The 20664-nt window shown below is 35.5% G+C and overlaps 3 protein-coding genes across 3 annotated transcripts; 2 read left to right on the forward strand and 1 right to left on the reverse strand.

The window, feature by feature from the left end:
* The first annotated feature begins 6362 nt into the window (after nucleotides 1-6362).
* Nucleotides 6363-7979, forward strand: LOC148573429 (uncharacterized). The gene is made up of 3 exons (XM_088505770.1): nucleotides 6363-6549; nucleotides 7258-7533; nucleotides 7636-7979. Exons 1-3 carry the CDS (start codon nucleotides 6363-6365, stop codon nucleotides 7977-7979), a joined length of 807 nt encoding a protein of 268 aa, XP_088361896.1.
* A 555-nt stretch (nucleotides 7980-8534) lies between these two features.
* Nucleotides 8535-11031, forward strand: LOC107634701 (uncharacterized). The gene is made up of 10 exons (XM_088505771.1): nucleotides 8535-8611; nucleotides 8699-8764; nucleotides 8843-8911; nucleotides 8987-9061; nucleotides 9135-9188; nucleotides 9325-9411; nucleotides 9642-9707; nucleotides 9791-9886; nucleotides 10010-10075; nucleotides 10932-11031. The coding sequence occupies exons 1-10, from the start codon at nucleotides 8535-8537 to the stop codon at nucleotides 11029-11031; spliced, it is 756 nt and encodes a 251-aa protein (XP_088361897.1).
* A 1407-nt stretch (nucleotides 11032-12438) lies between these two features.
* LOC148573430 (protein FAR1-RELATED SEQUENCE 5-like) lies at nucleotides 12439-15439 on the reverse strand. The gene is made up of 5 exons (XM_088505772.1): nucleotides 15362-15439; nucleotides 14185-14909; nucleotides 13628-14031; nucleotides 13401-13539; nucleotides 12439-12493 (listed from the first exon to the last, which is right to left on the reverse strand). Exons 1-5 carry the CDS (start codon nucleotides 15437-15439, stop codon nucleotides 12439-12441), a joined length of 1401 nt encoding a protein of 466 aa, XP_088361898.1.
* Between the last annotated feature and the right edge of the window lie 5225 nt (nucleotides 15440-20664).

Consider the following 20664-nt stretch of genomic DNA (forward strand, 5'->3'; position numbering starts at 1 on the left):
GATTTGAAGTTGGGCTTAAGTTAACATGGCCCAACTTCCTTCTCCCTATATAGCATCCAGATTTAGCCTTACATGAGTCACCCATACACATCGGCCCAATAATAGCACCCTTCGACCCAAAATCCATTTCTTCCCCAGACATGAATCCCTGTGTAACCGTTCTGTCAGAATCTCCTTCCTCACTCCAACCACATCTCTGCACAACCTCCTTCCCCTTAATTTCGGTACTACTCCCCGATTCTATTGTTTTGCCAACCTTTTCGAAATTCAAAAATTCAACGTTCAACTCGTTCAGTAATACCTCTGCATTGACTAAACTACCCTTCTCCTGGTCCCCCCTGCTCAGTTCCAGTAATCAGGTCCGCTGCCGGATCCCACGGCCGCTCCGCCTCTCTCCTGCCAATACCCCCAGAGCCGTCTATTGTTTCCCCTTCATATACCTGCTTCTGCTCCACTAAATTTCCAGTCCCATTCGTCTCCCTCTCCCTTTCTTTTACAAATATTGCAATCTCCTTCTCTCCCATAGCAAGGCGTATCCATTCTCTAATTTCAGTGAACTCACAAGTGGCAACTTGAACCCTTCCAATCCGAAACGATTCCCCTGTTCCTGTTGGAGTATCACAGTGGAGGGCTTCTCCCCATAAGCCTCCTATGGTTAGGAATGTTTCTGCCGACCATACATGAAGTGGCACACCATAGCACTCCAACCATACTCTACGAGCCCCTCCACGTTCTGACTCGTCCCATCTTCGGATTCTATGGAAAACTTGTAACATAGCATCCAGTTTAAACGTGTACGCCTCCGTAGCATGCTCCACCGTATCAAAAGTTAACAATACTTTTGTCTCTCCAATCTCTCGAACATATTCTACATGAGGCATATTTGTATGAATGACCCTCTGCACCGATCGGAGGTCCATAGGTTGCAGTGTGTACCCTACCAAGCTCCTGGCCAACCATTCTATATTCGCTGCCACCACAGGTACTTCAACCCTTTTCGTACTTCCTGTGTCCTTATGACCATGAACAGGGACTCCGATCATCGTGTCTCCTCTCCCAGAATTCTTAGCCTCCCCATTCTCCATACTAATTGTCTTAGCCTCCCCATTCTCCATACGAATTGTCTCTGGTCTCCTTTCTGGTTTTTGTCTGGTATTCACCAGCACCTGTTTGGCCTCCGCCTGTATATTCCTTTGAAACTTGGCTTCCCCCACATAAACAATTTTACCCCGAAGCCTGAAGTGGTTCATTTCTGCAATAGCTTTCAGTGCACCACCTTTTGTTGTGTAACGAACAAATGCGAATAGATACGCCTGCGCATTTTTATGTTTCCTACATAGGTAAATATCATTTATTCTCCCCGTCCAGCAAAACAACTGATACAATTCTCTCCTAGAGATATCCACTGGTAGATTTTCCACAAAAACAGTAAAAGAATCCTTCTCCAACCGATGATATTCTTCTTTAGTCCAGATTCGTGGATCCTTCCATCGTGAATAGAAACCCCTGCTACCACCTCCCCTATTGTAGTATCCCCGCTCCTCTGGTCTGTCTCTCATTCTCTAGCTTCTCTTAAACGTTCATTGTTCTTTTACTAAATGACCCAAAAGAGGTAAATTTTGCCCTCCCACACTTGGTTAGGACCCAACACTTTTATTAAAATTTAGTCAGCACTTAGTCAGCAAAAGAAAAATGAATAATTCTTCACCATTAGATATAATCTCATACTATTAAAAATACTATTGATGTTAAAATAACCTTATTATAAAAAATGCTAAAATACTCCTATTATATATAAATAAATTCTATCGCTATTTGCACAGACAAAAGAGAAGATTTAGAATTTAGAATTCTCAAAATAATAATAATAAAAGTATTTTAGTCATTTTTTATAATAAGAATATTATAGTCATTTTTTATAAAAAAAATATTAATTCAGACCGGTTCAAGGTATAATTTACCAATTTTTTTACTAAATTAATTTGTCTGATTTAATTTTGACAAAAATAACATAGTTTAATAATTATATGGAGTTAATAGTCAAATTAGTCCCTAGAAGATAAGACATTCTTTAAATTCATTCCTGAAAGATTTTTCAATTAAATTGGTCCTTCAAAAATTACGAATTAATCATATTTGTCCTCCAATCACTCAATTAACAATTTTCTTTAAAGACTGATGCTGTAAAACGTTAATTGATAATATATATATATATATATATATATATATATATATATATATATATATATAATACCTAATATATCTATTTAGATATTGACCAAATATATTTATGAAAATTTATTAATTTAGTCATTTTCTCCAATTATAAAAATTTTATTCTCAATATGACCTAGTGACTAATTAAATTGATAGATTTTTTTAAACATATATAGTTAACGTCCAATTGAACATATTATGTGTCATATATGCTATCAGTTAACATTTTACATATCAATTGTTGACGAAAATTGTGAGAGAGTAACTGAAGGACAGATATGATTAATTCGTAATTTTTGAAAGACCAATTTGATTGAAAAAAATTTTTAGGGACGAATTTAAAGAATGTCTTATCTCTTTAGGGACTATTTTGACTATTAGCCCTAATTATATATATGTGTTAAATTTTAATTACTAAAAATATCTTTAAAAAAAGATGTCTTAAGCGTCTTTATCTGAGTGGTTCCATCTATTAATGTACGAATAAATTTTTTTATTTTAAAAAATAATTTAATGGTGTAAAATAATTTTGGTTAAAGTGTACTTTTTATTTCTAATATTTATTTATTTTTTAAAGTACCCCTAACGTATAGTTATATTCAATTTTGTCTTTAATGTTTTCAATTTGCATTAAAATTACTCTCAAACGTTAGTTCTATATAGAATATTAAGGACCAAATTAAAAATTTTTAAAGATAATTTTGACACAAATCAAAAATATTTAGGACAAACTTGAATGAATCAAAAATGTTAGAAATAAAATTGAATAAAATTAAACATTAGGAATATTTAAAAAAAAAAAATTGTAAGTGTTAAGGAAATTTATATATACCAATTAAGTATTACCAAATTATTTAAAAGGACTAATTTTCAAACTCATCTAAAAGTATAAATTTAATTGAATGCCGTTACAAAAAAATTTTTCATACTTTCAATATTTCAAAATTTGTTATTTAAAGTAACTATTTTGTTATTGTCATATGAGCATGGAAAGATATTGTTTTGGACAGTAAAGTATTTTTTTTTCTAAATTTTTATATATTTCTTATCAGCTGCTCTCTATTTACCACAATTCTTAATGCAGGTAAAGTTTTATTCCAAAAGTTATAATGGTCTTTCATAAATAGACATATCATTGTAGTTAATAATACATATAAGCACTTCCATTAAATTTTATATGATGAATTTAAAAAATAACATAACGTGTCCATCGTTTACTATTATAAAAAATTTAATTAATACATTTTTTCTGCAGGACCTAATTAGTCAGAGGTTAAAATTTTTATAGACTTAATTCTCATTTTACTCTTATTATTATATTTTTGTATTGAAAATTAAAAAAATTTAAATAATAACTTTTTTTGTTAATAATGTAAGAGAAGCTGATGAAGAATGAAAACAAAAACAAAAATTGTAATAATTATGCAAGAATACAGAATACGAACTTTGATAGAAATTGGAATTGTATTAGCACTAGTGAATTATTGGTATTCATTATTTCTGAGTATTACATGAGATGGAGTGCAACCATACATATAGACAGTAACATACACTTAAGGACATATCACTTAACTCTCAAAAAGGCAGAGTTAGTTAATTCTGTTACTGCAGAATCAATTACACTTTCATTTTCTAACCTTGACTCATTCCTAATACTACTCTCTATATCCCCCTCAAGCTAAAGGTTTTTTGTGGAAAAACCTTGAGCTTGGACCTGAGATTAACAAAAAATAATGGAGAAAATAGGTTCAGTAAGAATATATGCAACTTGAGAATTGGAAGGAATGCGTTTTACAAAGAGTTGTTTTGTAATTGTAGCTACACTTTGTTGAACAAAATGAAGGTTAATTTCAAAATGCTTCGAGCGGCAGGTGTAAGATAAGATTTGCAGTTAGGAGAACATCACTAAAGTTGCCACAATAGAAAGTTGGAGGAATATAATTGGACAATGTATTCGAAGCTCATGAAGAAGTTTCGGATCCATAATAGTTCTGCATGAGTATTAGATGAACGATTTACTGTTGGTTGTTTTCTCCTGGATCAAAAGATTAAATTATTACCAAAGAAGATATAGTAGCCACTGGTAGAGCACCTATCATTCAAATCGGTTACCGAGTCAGCATCTCTAAAGGCAATGAGTCTTGAATAAGTGCTGCTACTGAACAATAAACCATGAGAAGTAGCTAATAATAAGTTTATTATTTTGATCCTAGCTAATGAGTAATGATAACTCGGACATATTATATGGAGTAATACACCCCCACCCTGTAGGTGACACAAAAAATAACAAAACATCTGCATTATAGTAATTTCAATTGTGCCTGTTCATGTGTGGTTGGAGACTTGTACTCCAAATATTACTTTTGATTACAAAACTGGGTTGGAGAATTAAGTCTAATTGTTGATACACACCCCTTTTAGCAGTGTTAGTGACTATGTAGAGAGTTGTGATATGAAAAAAAAAAGGGGCGTCAGTATTTTTTATTTTTTGTCTTTTTCATGTATTCCTGCAATTTCATATTTTCAAAAATACAAGTCTTTACTTTAAAACATGTTGGAAAAAAATGTTAACCAAAAAATAAAAAAATGTAAAGTTTATTATAAAATTATTATTGGCCTATTAACTGTATCATTTAATTTAATTAATTAGTCAAAACATGTTGCAAAAAAATGTTCATGAAAGAAATAAAATGGATTTAATTCAAGCAAGAAACAGATTATAATTCTAACTCTATCACTTATCTAACTCCATTCAGAAACATAAAGAAACAAGGATTAAATTCCTAACGACCCTAACCTATAAGTATTGCATCTAATGTGCAAAATTCTTCTTAAAACTAACTCTAACTATAATCTATACTAAACATAACATTACTCTAAAATAGTTCACATTTTTATTGTAATAAAAAGACATAAAATAAAATATAAACTAACTTCAAAGTCCAGCACTTTTTAATTTGGTTATGATGGTGCAAGGGGGTAATACAAGGAAATGGAATTTTGGGGTGTAATATTCCGATCGAGCTGGGGCGCTATCTTCACTTCTCCATCTTTTCTCTCACATAGTCGTCACATTCAAGTATTCAACCTTCTTTGGAACACATTCTCAAGAAACACAAACACTCACAAATCTAAAACACAAATTTGACCAAATCCCACAAATATGAAAGATAAAAAAAAAAAAATTTAAATCAGTGACCAAATCCTTCCTCATTTAAGTGACCAAAGCCATTCACAAGTACTACAAGTTATTAATTTATTTTAGTTATTAGTAAGTTATTTAGTTAACCTTTTTCTTAATCTGAAATTATAACATGCATATAATTTATTGTTGTTGTAGTTAATCAGTGCTAATTAATGTAGTTATTAGGTGATTTAGTTAATTTATTTTCTTGGATTTGAAATTCAAAATTGGCAAATATACGAGGTGTTGTCGTAGTAGTTGGCTAGTGCTAATTATTGCAGCTGTTAATTAGTTTTTTAAATTAATTTTTATTTTATATTTAATCTGAAATTTAAAGTTAGTATGCTGATATCACCAAAAAAAATTAGTTATATTTATATATGATAAAAAGAAAGTTTAGATCTAGATCTCCTGTGACAAAAAAGAAAGCAAAAAAATTAATAAAGAAACCGACGAACAGAAAAAGAAAGGTACTGTTCTCATATAGTGATATGTATTTATATATGATAAAATGTACTAAAAATATTATTGTTATTGTAACTTGGAATAATAACAAAATCATAGGTAAAAAATATAAACAATACAATTATATAAAGATGATAAACATTGTTGACCTATTTACTGAAAATAATATAATAATTAATGTGAAATATTTAATTTATTATTTATTTTCTGCATTTATTAATGTTGGTAATTAAAAATGAATTAAGACAAATTATCTTCAATATTCAAGATTAATTAATTAGGTAATTCAAAATTGAATTACAGACTATATAGCTAGGTTTAGATATTGGGTGAATAAATATTGATTGAGTGACATTTCTGTTTCTAAAATTAATCGGGCCTGCTACACATACAAGTATCCAAGCATCCAAGTTGGCCCAGCCCAAATCGAAGACACGCGCATAAGGAAGCATAACATGGCGCGTCAAAATCACGCGCTCAACACAAACGGTTACGTATGGCAAACTCTTCCACTTCCTCCACTTCTTCCACTTCTCAAAACGCTTCGAAAACAAGGAAACGTTCCCATTTTCGAGCAACAATCAAAGTTCAAAATATACAAATCGTTGTTCGAAACCTCCATCAAAACAACATCAAACTCTCCGTGAAGAATCTGAAGAGAAAACGAAGCAACAACACTGAACGTAAGTTCATTAAGATTACTGTATATTTTAGTTTTCTTCTACGTCGTTCTTCTAGGGTTTAGTGGGCTATTATTCTTGCTTCTTTGTTAGACACTACGTCGTTCTTCTAAGTTCTACGTCGTTCTACATTCTTGTTCTAAGTTCTCTTGCTACTGTTGTTGATTTTTGGGGGTTTATTCCGTAAATTGGGGGTTGTATACTGCTTGAACTTGTAATGTGGCTTGATATTGATGCATGTTTGAACTTGTAATCTGACTGATATATATGAATGTATCTGAATAATATCTATCTCACTGTTATCAATGGGTGTATCTGATTCTTACATATGGGTGTATCTTACTGTTATCAATGGGTGTATCTGACTCATATATGCGTGTATCTTACTGATATCTCAATTAATTTGATATTGAAGCATGTTTGAGTGATACCTGACTGATATATATGGATTTATCTGAATCATATCTATGGGTGTATCTCACTGTTAACAATGAGTGTATCTGATTCTTACATATGGGTGTATCTTACTGTTATTAGACCTTGTAATGTTGCTTGATATTGAAGCATGTTTGACTGATATCTGACTGATATATATGAATGTATCTGAATAATATCTATCTCACTGTTATCAATGGGTGTATCTGATTCTTACATATGGGTGTATCTTACTGTTACTAATGGGTGTATATTTGTGTGTATTTTTCGTTTCAGATAAAATGGCAGCAAGAAACCAAACGAAAGACCTGAAATGTGCCACACATCTCCTGAGTGATAAGTTCAGAAACATGACTGAGGAGAAGAAGGCAATTGTCAGGGATCTCGGATTTGGTGGGTTGATGCACGTCCCACCTCTAAGGGTGGATCACCAACTCTTAAGGGAACTGGCAAACAACTTCAAACTTGGGGAGAACAGACTGAAGACAGGATATGGTTCTTTCCAAATAACACCAAAGACAATAGGTGATGCGCTTGGCATCAATGCAACAGGTAACTATAGGTGTATATTAAGTTCATGATTGGGTGTATTTAAGGTTGATGCTTGGGTGTTTTTGAACCGATTTTGATACTTTCTTGTTTTCTTTTTTGTAGGAAATCTGTTTCCTGAGAAAGTTGAGTATAAGCAACTTTCTGATGATGACAAAATAATTTATAGAAGATTCCAGGGTAAGACCCTCAAAAATCTTACCGATGAAATGATGGAAATAGGCGTTGGCAGCGAAGAGGAACGCCTGATGTTCAAGAGGATATTCATCCTCTACATACAGATGGCGTTCCTTTTGCCAACGACGATAAACAAAATATCGCCCGTGCACCTCGCCCCAATTTTTAAGATGGACGGCATATCGGAGAGAAACTGGGGGGGGGGGGCATGTTTTGACCTTCTTGATCAAGGGCATCACAGACTACCAGGAGAAGAAGAAGAAGGCAATTGATGGCTGCCTCTTTGCCCTCATGATAATATACTTTCACCTTTCTGAAAACAAAGGCAAGAAGAGGGCTGAAAGACCACCAAAGCCTTGGATTGCCAACTGGACTAAGGAGCAGTTGGTGGAAAGAATGACTGCAGAAAGAGAGGAAATTTTGGTAAGTAAACATAATATGTTGCTTGTATTTTATTTACCTGAATGCTGCTAGCTAGAATATCTCATGTTTCAGGGGATTGTAAAGATGGCGGAGACAAGAGCAAGAGAAAAAATGAAAAAAAAAGAAAAAAAAGAAAAAAAACAAGAAATCAAAAAAACAAAAAAAAGGAAGGCGAGTCCAACATCGTCTTCGGAGACAGAAACAGCTACTGACAGTGAAACTTCTACTTCTGAGTCTGAGACTCAACAAGACTCAGAGGATTCAGCAAAAAAACACCCCATCAAAAAGGGGAAAAAGTAAGTACCATACTTGGGTGTAATTTATTTTTCGAGTTGGGTGTATTTTGTTGATCACGTTGGGTGTATTTTTAGTATGTTCTAAATAATCACTGTTTGCCTTCCAGAATGGACTCCAGAAAAAGAAAGCAGAGGCAAGAGGAGCCAGATTCTGATTCAGAATCTGAATATGAACAAAGTGATGAGTAATGTCCTGAAATTATTACTCCTTTCTTTTGGCTTCATTATAAAGATTTCGTGTATTAACTGAAATGTCTATTATTAACTTATAGGAGCGAAGAATCATCACCTGCAGAGAAGGAGAAGGAGAAGAAAAAAATAAAAACAACACCAAAAAAGTAAGCACTTCTTTGCATAATATTCTGTGATAAAATTAATTTTTTATTTCTGATTGGTACTCTTTTTTTTCCACCCAGAACACAACCAAAAAAGAAAAAAGTTCTCGTGGAGGATTCACCTCCTAAAGAAGACCAATACTTTGACGGGTACAGTACCTCGTAAGCTTTATTACCGTCTATCGTCGTAATTATTTTTGTTAAAATCTTCTTTTATGAATGTAGTGAGACATATGAAATATCAAGTGACGAACTGGAAGAATGGCTAGGGCAAAACGTTGATAAATCTGCTGCAGAGGGGTATGTCTTGCTGGGCTGTCTATTTCATATTTTGTTGTGTTTTGTATGCTAATAATTGTTTCTTGTTTCGCAGCGAGAACCAACCTGACCTGCGATCGACAGAAGGTCGCTATGTGTCGTCTGAAACGTAAGAAGCTTTATTATTTAATAAAATCTTATCATCATGATTTGGGTGTATCTTGTGGAACCATTTGGGTGTATTGTGTGGATCAAGTTGGGTGTATTTTGTTTAATAAGTTGGAATAACATGAAATCTGTTTTAGAATCCCGGCTGTGAACTTGGGAAGTGATGGTCCTTCCTCTCAAGGACACACAGAACAGAGTAGTGTAAACCAGCCGTCACAGAGCATGTAATTTTTCTTTTAAATAACCGTTACTTTTGTTCTTCTATTACCCTTCTACTTCTAATTCTGTATATATTTTTTTTAGAAAAAAAAAGCCCTTTATTATTTTATTCAAGAAAAAAAAGGCAGGAAAAAAAAGCAAAAACTGCAATTATGTAAGTTCTCAAAAAAACAAAGCATGTCTTCTTTTTGAATTGTTCGGGTGTATTTCTTGAATTTCTTTGGGTGTATTTTAGGTTGAGTCCGTCTGATTCGAATATGATGGTTGTGAGGGAACAGACACCGTCCGAAGCGCTTGCAATGTGAGTTTTCCAATAATATTTCAACCTTATAACCTTATTATTTTCAAAGGCGTTGTTAACCTTTCATTTTTCTTCTTGTTTAGAGTCCCGATTCAGGTTTTTGTGCCGGCATCCCAAACAACCACTGAGACAGATTTTGAACCAACCCCTATGCTACAGATTGAAGGGACTACAGAAACGTAAGAAATAGTATTGAGTGTATATTTGTTTGGAGTTTGGGTGTATATTAGCTAACAGTTTGGGTGTATATTGTTGCTGATTAGTTTCTTTTACGCCGTGATTAATTTTTTGTAACTGTGCAGCACTCCTGAAACCCCCAAACAACTTCAAGAGACCACACCCACGGTTCCCCCAGCTCCAACTAAAATGTAAGTTCATCAGACTAAAATCAATCTTTGCTTATCATCCGTATATTCTTATTCTTATTCTTATTCTTATACATGATGACGCAGTCATCCAGACGCAGAAGACGCTGCTGCCCTGTTGATGATGGCACGGTCAGCATCCTATGTTCCTAAAACAGATCCAGGGGTGCCATCATTCAGCCTTGGATTGACTGATTCAAGCCAGGAGGGGGCGTCAACGCAGGAGACAGAAAGGGAAAAATCTCCAGAAGCTGCGAATTTGATAGAACAATTGGACAGTTTGGTCCAAAGAATAGCAAGCAGCGCGACGAAGGGAAAAAACACAAGTCCACAAATTCAGAGGGAGACTGGGGGAGAAAGTTCTGCAAAGTTTGAAACTCCTCGGGGATTATATCACATTACGGATGATATGAAACAAAAGTGCTACATCTGGGGGACGAGACTGAAGGAAGATGCAGATGGCAATACTAACGAGTATGAGGAGATGTGCACTCTGATTGGCCAAGGAGAATACATTTTGATGAGAATGCACCTTTCTTCCCTCCAGGCAAAAAGTGATATAGAATCTCAGGTAATATTAGAATAAGATTAATGTTTTTACACCAAAGTCAATTACAATGCTTATTAATGTAAAATTGATTTCGGCATATATTTCTAGATTGTATCTGCCATCTGCCTCATCCTCAACAACAAAAATGAAAAGAGATTTCAAGAACAAATATACTGTCTCCCCCCCGATATTGTGGTAAGTGTTACTTCTACGAACTTCGGGTGTATTTTCTGTATTGATTTGGGTGTATTTTTTACGTTCGATTGGGTGTAAGTTTAGTATTTCATTTCTCGTTTCCCATTCTTGCAGTGCATGGCACTTTCGGATCACCCAAACGGGGAATTCGTATCACCGAAAACGGAAAAGGAATTCAGGGTGGAAGCCTACCCGAGTTTCATTCCCTTCATAGATAGAAAAAAATTGACTTCGCACCCATATGTAAGTTTTCGTTTGCTAAATTTGTTAGTACGCTTATTTACTTATTTGCAAAATAAAATAACACACTGTTCATGTGTGGCAATCCTTCAGATTTTTGCCCCTGTCTGCTACGCGGGGCATTGGTGGTTATGGCTGATAAATACAAGAAAGCGGAAATGTCAAATACTTGACCCGCTACACAAAAAAGCTCCCACCGATGAGAGAAAGGCCATTAATAAATTCACTGTAAGTTGCCTCTGTCTTCTTTACTTTAATAGATAGGTCTATTTCGTTGGTTGTGATGGGTGTATATTGTCCATTCAGTTGGGTGTATCTTGTCCATTCATTCGGGTGTATTACTGATTTGTTTTCGTATTTAAGGGATACGTATTTTCAAGATTGATAACATATGCCGGCGGGGAACCTCTTCAGAAAGGGGAGAGGGAGAAGGAAATTAAATCACCATATGTTAAAATATCAGGCCAAAAAACAAGGTATAAATTTGTAAGTCTGAACATTAAACTTTTGTAAATGAGATTTGTAATTTATTTTCTTCGTTTTCAGCTATGACTGCGCTGTGTACGTTATGAAGTGGATGGAGATAATTGAGCCGGAAAACATCAAAAAGGGGAAGTATCAATGGGATAATTGGCCACAGGTAACTGTCTTTAGAACCATATAACTCTGTACTACTTTACTGAATTAATATTGCTGTTTAAACAGAATATACTTTTTAATTGTAGGAGGAGGTGGACCACTATAGAGTGGAGTACGCATCCCGGATACTATTTAGTGAGATGAATACACAGAGAGATCAGGCAATTAGAGAGAGTAGTGCTATAAGGCTGTCGAAGCTATCCTCTATATTATTAAGTCCATTTTGTTAGATTAATTCTGCTGATATAGAAACTGGGTAATCCAACTGCTTGGTAGTTTGTAAATTGAACAAATGATGTAAATATTTGCCATTTATCAACAACTTCTATTCCATGTATATTTTTTTCCATAGTTAAACTATCCGTGCTGCTAAACTGTCTGTGATGTATTCAAAAGCTGTATTACAGGTGGTAAAATATGAAGGAAAAAATCAAGGCATATACAAACTGTTACACCCAACGCAAGTCTAATAATACACCCAAGATTGCATAAAATATACACCCAAACTCTCTGTGATGTATTCAAAATGTATGAATTACATGTACTAAAATATGAAGAAAAACATCAAATCAAATATAAACCCATAACCTGAGAATTTTTACAGCTTTTGATCTATATGTATCTATATATGTGTCTATATGTAAATTGTGAATTAACGAAAATACACCCAAAATAACGGTGCTTTTACACCCATATTCTGTAAAACTATACACCCAAGGAGTTATCCCCTGCTGCTGGTACCCTAAACTGATAACTCATAACGTGTCCCTGATATTGGCTGCAATTTGAATGCGCCGCTGATGCAGCATCAAAAAGGTTTATCTGAAATATAACACACACACATTACCTAAACTATTAACGAGAAAAATAAACTCAATCGCCACAAATTTAAAGAACATTACTTTTACCTCGCTTAAAACTTTCGTCTTCTTCTTCTTTGTGGCATTTGCGATCTGTTTCTCCAGCTTTGAACCTAGCCTGTTTTTTGGACGTCCTCTTGTTCGAATCCTTGGCGGGCTTTGAAGCTCGTTAACGGATTCCAAGTTGGCGTCTTCGTGGGATAAAGAAGATGTCCCCTTCCTTTTGGCTTTTAATGCTTCCATCTCGGCCATGACGTTATCGTACGCACGGTGCAGAATTGCAGTCAGCTCCTCCGATTCGGAGGCAAATTCGCATATATTTTGCGAACGAAAAACCAATTGGTCGAACCTCTTGCTTCTTGGCTCCATTAGTGGCTCGTCGTGGCTGCTCTTGATGTGTGTGTGTCGCCTCTTTACCTTCTTGCTCCATCGTTCAAGTATGTATCTCGGTGACACTTGGCTTACTTGTTCGAAGCTTAACACGCTTAGTGCGTGACGGCACAGTATCCCTCTCGACTCAAATAATAAGCAATGGCATTTTACCTCGGCTGCAACCGAGTCGTAAGTAACCACGAACTTGTTGAATATTGAGCTGGAAACTTGTTCTCCGACTTCGTATACTGAATAGCCTAGAGCGGAATTATTTAATCTGGTGATGCAATTCGCCTTTCCTCTGAATTGCGCTTGGACTTCCCTAAACTTTGCGTGAGTGTACGCATCTTGAAACTGAGCTTCAATGCAGGATTTGGTTGCACACGGTATGACCGTATGAAAATCTGCAGCATCTGATTCTCTCTCTGCTTGCTCCCGGCTTCCGAGGCAATTATCGTATTGTTTGACGAACTGAATAAGCGAGCTGTTCCGGGTGATATACTTGTTAAAAAATGAATGCATGCTCTCGCTCCTTTGTGTGCTTCTCATCCCTGCCCAGAAGTGCTGATCCAGATAGATAGGAACCCATATGTGACGGTCTTCGTACAGATCTGCATAATACACCCAAACACAGGCTGTAAATACACCCTAGGGGACATACAATTTACACCTCTGCTGCAGATTTTAAAAAGACATTACCTGAAAGCCACTTGTTGTCCCCAAGACCAAAATTCAGCAGAAAATCGTTCCAATTCCTATCGAATGAGTCTTTGCTGTGAGAGTTCCAAACAACTTGGCTCATTTCTTGTTCGATATCGGCATGTCCCTTGTACCCGTTTAATTTGCTTGGAATCTTCTTCATGATGTGCCAAATACACCAGCGGTGAACTGTTGTTGGCATACAGGCCTCTAAAGCCCTTTTCATGGATGCGCACTGATCGGTGAGAAACCCTTTCGGAGTGTTTCCTCCCATGCAACGAAGCCAGCTTTGAAATAACCATTTGAATGATTCAATTTCTTCGTTCTTCATCAAAGAGCATCCGAGAAGTGTTGATTGACCGTGGTGATTCACCCCGACAAAAGAACCACAGACCAAATTATACCTGAAACAAATTACCATGGTCCAGAATGCAAAATCATTAGTTACACCTTAACAAATGCTTCGCATACACCCAATGAAACAGCCAATATACACCTCTGATGCGGATTCGTAAAAATAAATTAATTTAGCATCATAAATAGGGGCAGTTTGTTACCTGTTTGTGTTGTAGGTGGTGTCGAATGAAATGACGTCTCCGAAATACTCAAAGGCGGCTCTGCTTCTTGCATCGGCCCAAAAAGCCAGCTTAATCGATTGATCCTCTTCGAGTTGGAGCTCAAAAAAGAAATTCGGATTCTTCTCTTTCATTCTTAACAAATATTTCCCGAATTCCTTTGCATCTTCTTGTTCGGAAACATTCCGCACTTCCCTGGTAATGTAATTCCTCACGTCCTTTTCGATAAAATTTAGCTCGCGGTGACTCCCGGCAGCCGCAACAAATGATTGGTAGGTTTTGCTAGGTCTGATACCGGCCTCCTCGTTATTCTCTATCGTACGACGAATGGACATGCTTAGTTCCCTGTGTTGTTTGAGCATCTCTGCTTTACTTGGACAGCAGGGGTGTGAATGATCCAGCACAACCTTTGAAATGATCCAAGCACCGACATCCTTCAATGTGTGTATATAAATTCTTGCGGGACAGTTTAAACCGGCTGTCGGATTCGTCTTCTCGGTCGGAGATATTTTAGATTTCCATTTTCCCTCTCTGCTACATGTAATCAGTTGGTTCTTAATCTCGTTTCCCTTCCTATTTGTGCAGCGAACTCTTGTAGAGAAACCTGCAGCCTTGGCATAGTTCCTGTAAAATTTTCCAGCATCTTCAAGGGTGGTAAAGGTCATTCCGACCTTTGGAACAAGCTCGTCATCAACAACTGAGAGAGGCTGCAAAATACACCGTGTCAGATCTGTGAATACACCCATAGATATGATTCAAATACACCCAATCATGTCTAATACGATACAACTCAACTACAGGATGACTTTTAAAGCCATAAACTGTAAATACACAGCCTGCAGATATACACCATCTCAAAAACTAAAAACACACCTAATCATGTCTAATACACCTGAACAACAATAAGTCAATTAAAATAACAAAAAACCAGTAAAGTGTAAATACACCCACACTTCTAGCTAAAATACACCCAAACAAAAATAGATCTACACCCGAGCGTCTGCTACAAATTTCAGGTAATTAATCACAACTAATACATTGAATCGACAGATTCAGGTAAACGTGTTACTTTCACAGTCAATGTTCAGCAATTTTTCAACTACACAATACTATACAAATTACTGAAAGAAAATTCATACTAATCTTATGTAAATCAAACCTCAGGGACTTCGTTAGATTCTGACTCATAATCCACTTCGCCTGGATTCAGCTGACAATCTGAGGTTGAATGATCCATTATCTTCAAAACGAGATCAAACTTTGATTTCAGAAAACAACAAATCAAAAATAGAAAACGAAGCTCGAATTGCAGAGAGAGAAAAAGGTAACCTAAACGAAGAAGATGCTAGTGAGAAAAGGAGACGAAAAGAACGATGGAAAAGAAGGAGGGAAGAAGCGCGAGAAGAAGAAAAACGAAATCTCAAAATAACGAAAACGAAAAAGGAAAGAAATATTTTAAATCTGGTAGTTAGATATACGCGCGATGTTATATAGCGCGTGTAATCAACGTACCTGAAAAAGCGCGTATTTTGATTTTATTGTTTAATGAACTTGTAAAGCATACAAGCCATTAGGGCTTGTATGCAGAGCTTTTCCGAAAATTAATTATTCGAAAGAACAGTTAATACTTAATAAACATGTAACACTTTAATAAAGGAGATATATATAATTTCATTAATTATTAAAATTATCCAATTGTATTTATGCAACTTAAATTTTTCGGAAACATTATTTACGACAAATTATTAAACCGTGTTGAAAAAAACTTAATGACTAGAAATGATTTGATGTGAGTATTTGAATTTGGTTCCTTATTATTTGCATCAATTTAAGAGAAAACTTAGTTACAATATATAATTGTAAAATAAAAATGCAATGACTTAAAAGTTTTATCTATAGAAATAATTAATTATGGGATCTAATTGAGATATAATGAGAATTAAATCATGAAAATGCAGATTTTGAATAATTAGACGAAAAAATCTGATGATGTTTTCGATTTAGTTTTCTCTTATTTATCCATTTAAGAGAATAATAATATAATTATACTATGTGTATTAAAAAAATTAACCATAAAATCAGCCATAAAATTAGTCAATTAGTCAATAGTATAAAATATATGTTAAAATATAAAATATGCAAAGAAAATAAGTTAAAGCAATGGAGTCATGAAGCCACACGAGAGAAACTAGAATCGATGAATTGGAAAAGAGAGAAAGCTTGTGCTGAACAATCATATATGTGATTTACTTGAACTCAAATTTTATAATGGCGAACCTCAAGTTAGTTGAGCTACAACTACTTCTATATATAGTAACTTAATGACTAATCAGGTTAGAACAGTTGGCATAGCAAGTAACAGAATCAAAACTAATTATCAATAGAACAACTAACTAGATAACAACAAGGGGATTAATTTTGTTAGTTGAGTCAATGTTGATCAGTTGGGCTAAGCTATGAGGTTAGTTCACATCCCCGTTCAAGCTTGGGTTTATAAAGGTCATAAAGACAAAGCTTGGAGTGACAAGAAGAGAAAGAGGTAGGGGAGAGTGCCTTGGTAAAGATGTCTACAGTTTGGTGAATTGTGGAGATAGGGAGCAGCTTTATGGCTTGTGCTTGAGCTTTGTCTCGAACCATATGGCAGTCAGCCTCTATACTTTTTGTCTTTCATGAAAAACGAGGTTGACGATGGTGTATAGTGTTAACTTACTATCACAATACAAGGTTACAGGTTTCAAAACCGAAACAATGAAGATCTTGGAGGATGAACGCAATCCATTAAGCCTCACAAGTAGTCGCTGCCAATGCTCAATATTCTGCTTCGGTGGATGAACGAGCAACAGTGATTTGCTTCTTACTCTTCAATGTGATGAGGTTACTTCCGAGAAAAAAAACAATAACAGGATTAAATTTCTTACTATTTGGACATGTGATGCTTGAGCATCCTTCTTATCGTTTCCTAGTGAATTTGCATTCAATTTGTTGAGTTTAATCAAGAATTAATTATCTTTTAGTCACTATGGATGTTACTTTGAGTCGTGTGTAATTCTGTTTATTTTAGGTAGCATTTGGTTGGATTTGATGGAGCTTCCGCAGAAAAAGAGAAGAAGGCTATAGAGCAGGAATGGCTTAGAGGATAGAGAGGAAGCTTGCACAAATAGAAAGAACACAAGAAACCAAGGAGCTGACCAGCGAAGAACGACGCGTGCACGTACCTGACGGGTGCGCGTGATTTGGAGCTTTCGGTATGCGCACGCGTGAAAAGCAAAGTTACACAGCGACGCGTGCGCGTACCTGACGCGTACGCGTGACACGCAAAGAAGACCATCGGCGCGTATGCGTGATTGACGCGTACGCGTGACATGCGCCACATGCAGAAAGCGCTGATTCCTATTAATTCTAATTTAAACTTTATTTTATTTAAAAATAGGAAAAGATATTATTTAATTTTAGAAAATAGATTTTAAATTAATTAGGATTAGATATAAAAGAAAAAAAAACTTTTCTTCAAAGGGGATTCCAACATTATTCCACTTTTCATTCCACCTCAGCCCAAATTTACATTTTACCAGAATCCTTATTTTTTCTCTGAACCATGAGCAACTAAACCTCCACTGTTAGGATTAGGAGCTCTGTCTATTGTATGGATTGATACTATTATTTTTCTATTTTAACTCATGTATTGATTTCTATTTCAAGAATTGTTTTCGTTCTTTATTTTATGAATTTTGGTGGAACGGAAGTATGACCCTCTTTCTAATTGAGTTCTTGTATAACTTGGAAAAGCCATTTACTTGAACAACAGCTTGAAAACAATTTCTCCTAAATTCTAGTTATCTGGACTTAACGGGATACGTGACATATAATCCTCTTATACTTGGGTAATTAGAATTTTTGTAGCATAATAACTAAAATTAAACTTCACCCCCTAATTGGAATTAATTGACCAAGGAATTGGCGGTTGATGAAAGTTAGAGGAGACTAGAAAGGTCTAAGGAATTAGGGTCTAGTCAAATATAGTTTGCCATGAATTAAATCTTACATGATTAAAATAGTTAGTAAGAAAAGTCAATCCAGAAAATAGATATATCTGAACCTTAACTGTTTTCTCCATACATATTTCACAATCTGTTCACTGCTTGCTTTATTAAATTTCTGAATTATTGTTTAATGCTTTTGAATATCAAAACACTATTTTCTGCTTGTCTGACTAAGCCAATCACTCAACCATCGTTGCTTGATCCATCAATTCTCGTGGGATCGACCCTCACTCACCTGAGGTATTACTTGGTATGACCCGGTGCACTTGCCAGTTAATTTGTGGACTTTAAATTCTGCACCAAGTTTTTGGCGCTGTTGCCGAGGATTGATAGTGATTAACAACTATTAGTTGTTTGATTGCTTAGATTAGGCGTTTTAGTTTTAATTTTATTTAAATTTTGCTTTAGTATTTTCGAAAAAAAATAAAAAATTTTAATAAATAAATAGCACTAATAATTTTTCTTAATTTCTGAAATTAAGTTTGGTGTCACCTAGTTAATTTCATTTTAATTTTCTTGTTTATTTTCCCTGTTAATTTTCGAAATTTTTTGTCTAATTTCAGTTATCATTTTCGATTTTTTTTGTTTTATTTATTTAGTATTTCTATTTTATTATTTTACACAGGTTATCTCACTGGGAGTTCTCTGCACTCTGACGTAGAGAATCCCATCTTTTCTTGTTTTCTGTATGTTTATGCGCAGGAACAGAGACAAAGAACCTCTTTTAGACTTTGATCCTGAACCTGAAAAGACTTTCAGGTGGCGTTTGCAACAAACAAGACTTTACAAGGCTGCAGAATCCACTATGGATCCTAATAATGCTGTTAATGCCAATAAAGGAGAGCGCTTGGCTCTTACTCTGCTCCTACTGCAGATCTTTATGGAAAAAGTATTGTGGTGCCTCCTATAGCTGCAAACAACTTTGAGTTGAAGGCACAATTGGTCACCTTAGTGCAACAAAACTGCCAGTATCATGGTCTTCCCCAAGAAGACCCAAATCAATTTATTTCTAACTTTCTGCAGATTTGTGATACTGTGAAGACAAATGGAGTGAACCCGGAGGTGTACAAACTTATGCTCTTCCCGTTTGCTCTGAGGGATAGAGCAAAGCTATGGCTAGATTCCCAACCCATGGAGAGTTTGGACACTTGGGACAAGGTTGTTACTGAGTTTCTTACTAAATTTTTTCCATCAAAGAAGTTGACTAAGCTTAGGGTGGAGGTTTAGACCTTCAGGAAGAAGGATGGTGAAACTCTTTATGAAGCTTGGGAGAGATACAAGCTACTGACTAGGCAATGCCCTCCGGACATGTTCTCCAAATGGACCCAACTAGATATCTTTTATGAAGGCTTGGGTGAAATGTCCAAGATGTGCTTAGATAATTCTGCAGGTGGTTCATTGCACAAGAAGAAGACACCGGAAGAGGCTATTGAGCTTATTGAATTGGTTGCTAGCAACCAATATTTATATTCATCTAACAGGAATCCTGTGAACTCTGAGACCCCTCAAAAGAAAGGCGTTATGGAAGTAGAAGCTCTTGATGCTATCCTTGCTCAGAATAAAATTTTGAGTCCGCAGATGAGTTTAATTTCTCAACAATTGAGTAGGACGCAGGTTTCAGCTGTCAACACTCAGAATGCACCTCAAGAGATCCCTTATGATATGACAGGTAATTTTGTGCAAAATGAGAATTATGATTATACTCAATTTTCTTCTGAACATGTCAATTACATGGGGAACGCTCCTAGAAACCCCAATAATGACCCATACTCTAAGACCTATAATCAGGGGCGGAGAAACCACCCAAATTTTGGGTGGAGAGAGCAACCTCAAGGATCACAGAATTTTAACAATGATTCTCAGGGCAGTTTCCAAGAGAACAATCATAATAACTGCCAATTTCAATCTCATCAATAACAACAACCTCAGCAGGCAAATTCTCAACCCCAACAAGATTCTAATTGGGAGATGATGAAAAGTTTTATGCAGAAAATCAGAGCTTCCATTAGAAACTTGGAGATGCAAATGGGCCAACTGAGCAAGCAAATACCTGAGAGATCCTCAAATACATTTTCTGGTGATACAGTGGTGAATCCAAGAGAGGAATGCAAGGCTATCACCTTGATAAGTGGACAAGTGGCAAGTACGGAAGCACAAGTTAATGAGGAGCCAGTTGAAAAAGAAGCTACAAAGGAGAAGAAGAAAGAAGTAGAACACGCCCTTCCAAAGCGTGCGGACAACCCATTCCCAGACTCTCTTGACACTTATCCTACATTGCCAAAGGCTCCTGAGTATAAGCCTAAAATGCCATATCCTCAGAGACTTAAAAAGGAGAACAAGGACAAGCAGTTTTCAAAGTTCTTGGAAATCTTTAGAAAGTTGCAAATCAATATTCCTTTTGCTGAAGTTTTGGAGCAAATGC

This window comes from Arachis ipaensis, chromosome B2 (genome assembly GCF_059453495.1).
Source record: "Arachis ipaensis isolate K30076 ecotype BB chromosome B2, ASM5945349v1, whole genome shotgun sequence".
In the NCBI taxonomy this organism is placed as follows: domain Eukaryota; kingdom Viridiplantae; phylum Streptophyta; class Magnoliopsida; order Fabales; family Fabaceae; genus Arachis; species Arachis ipaensis.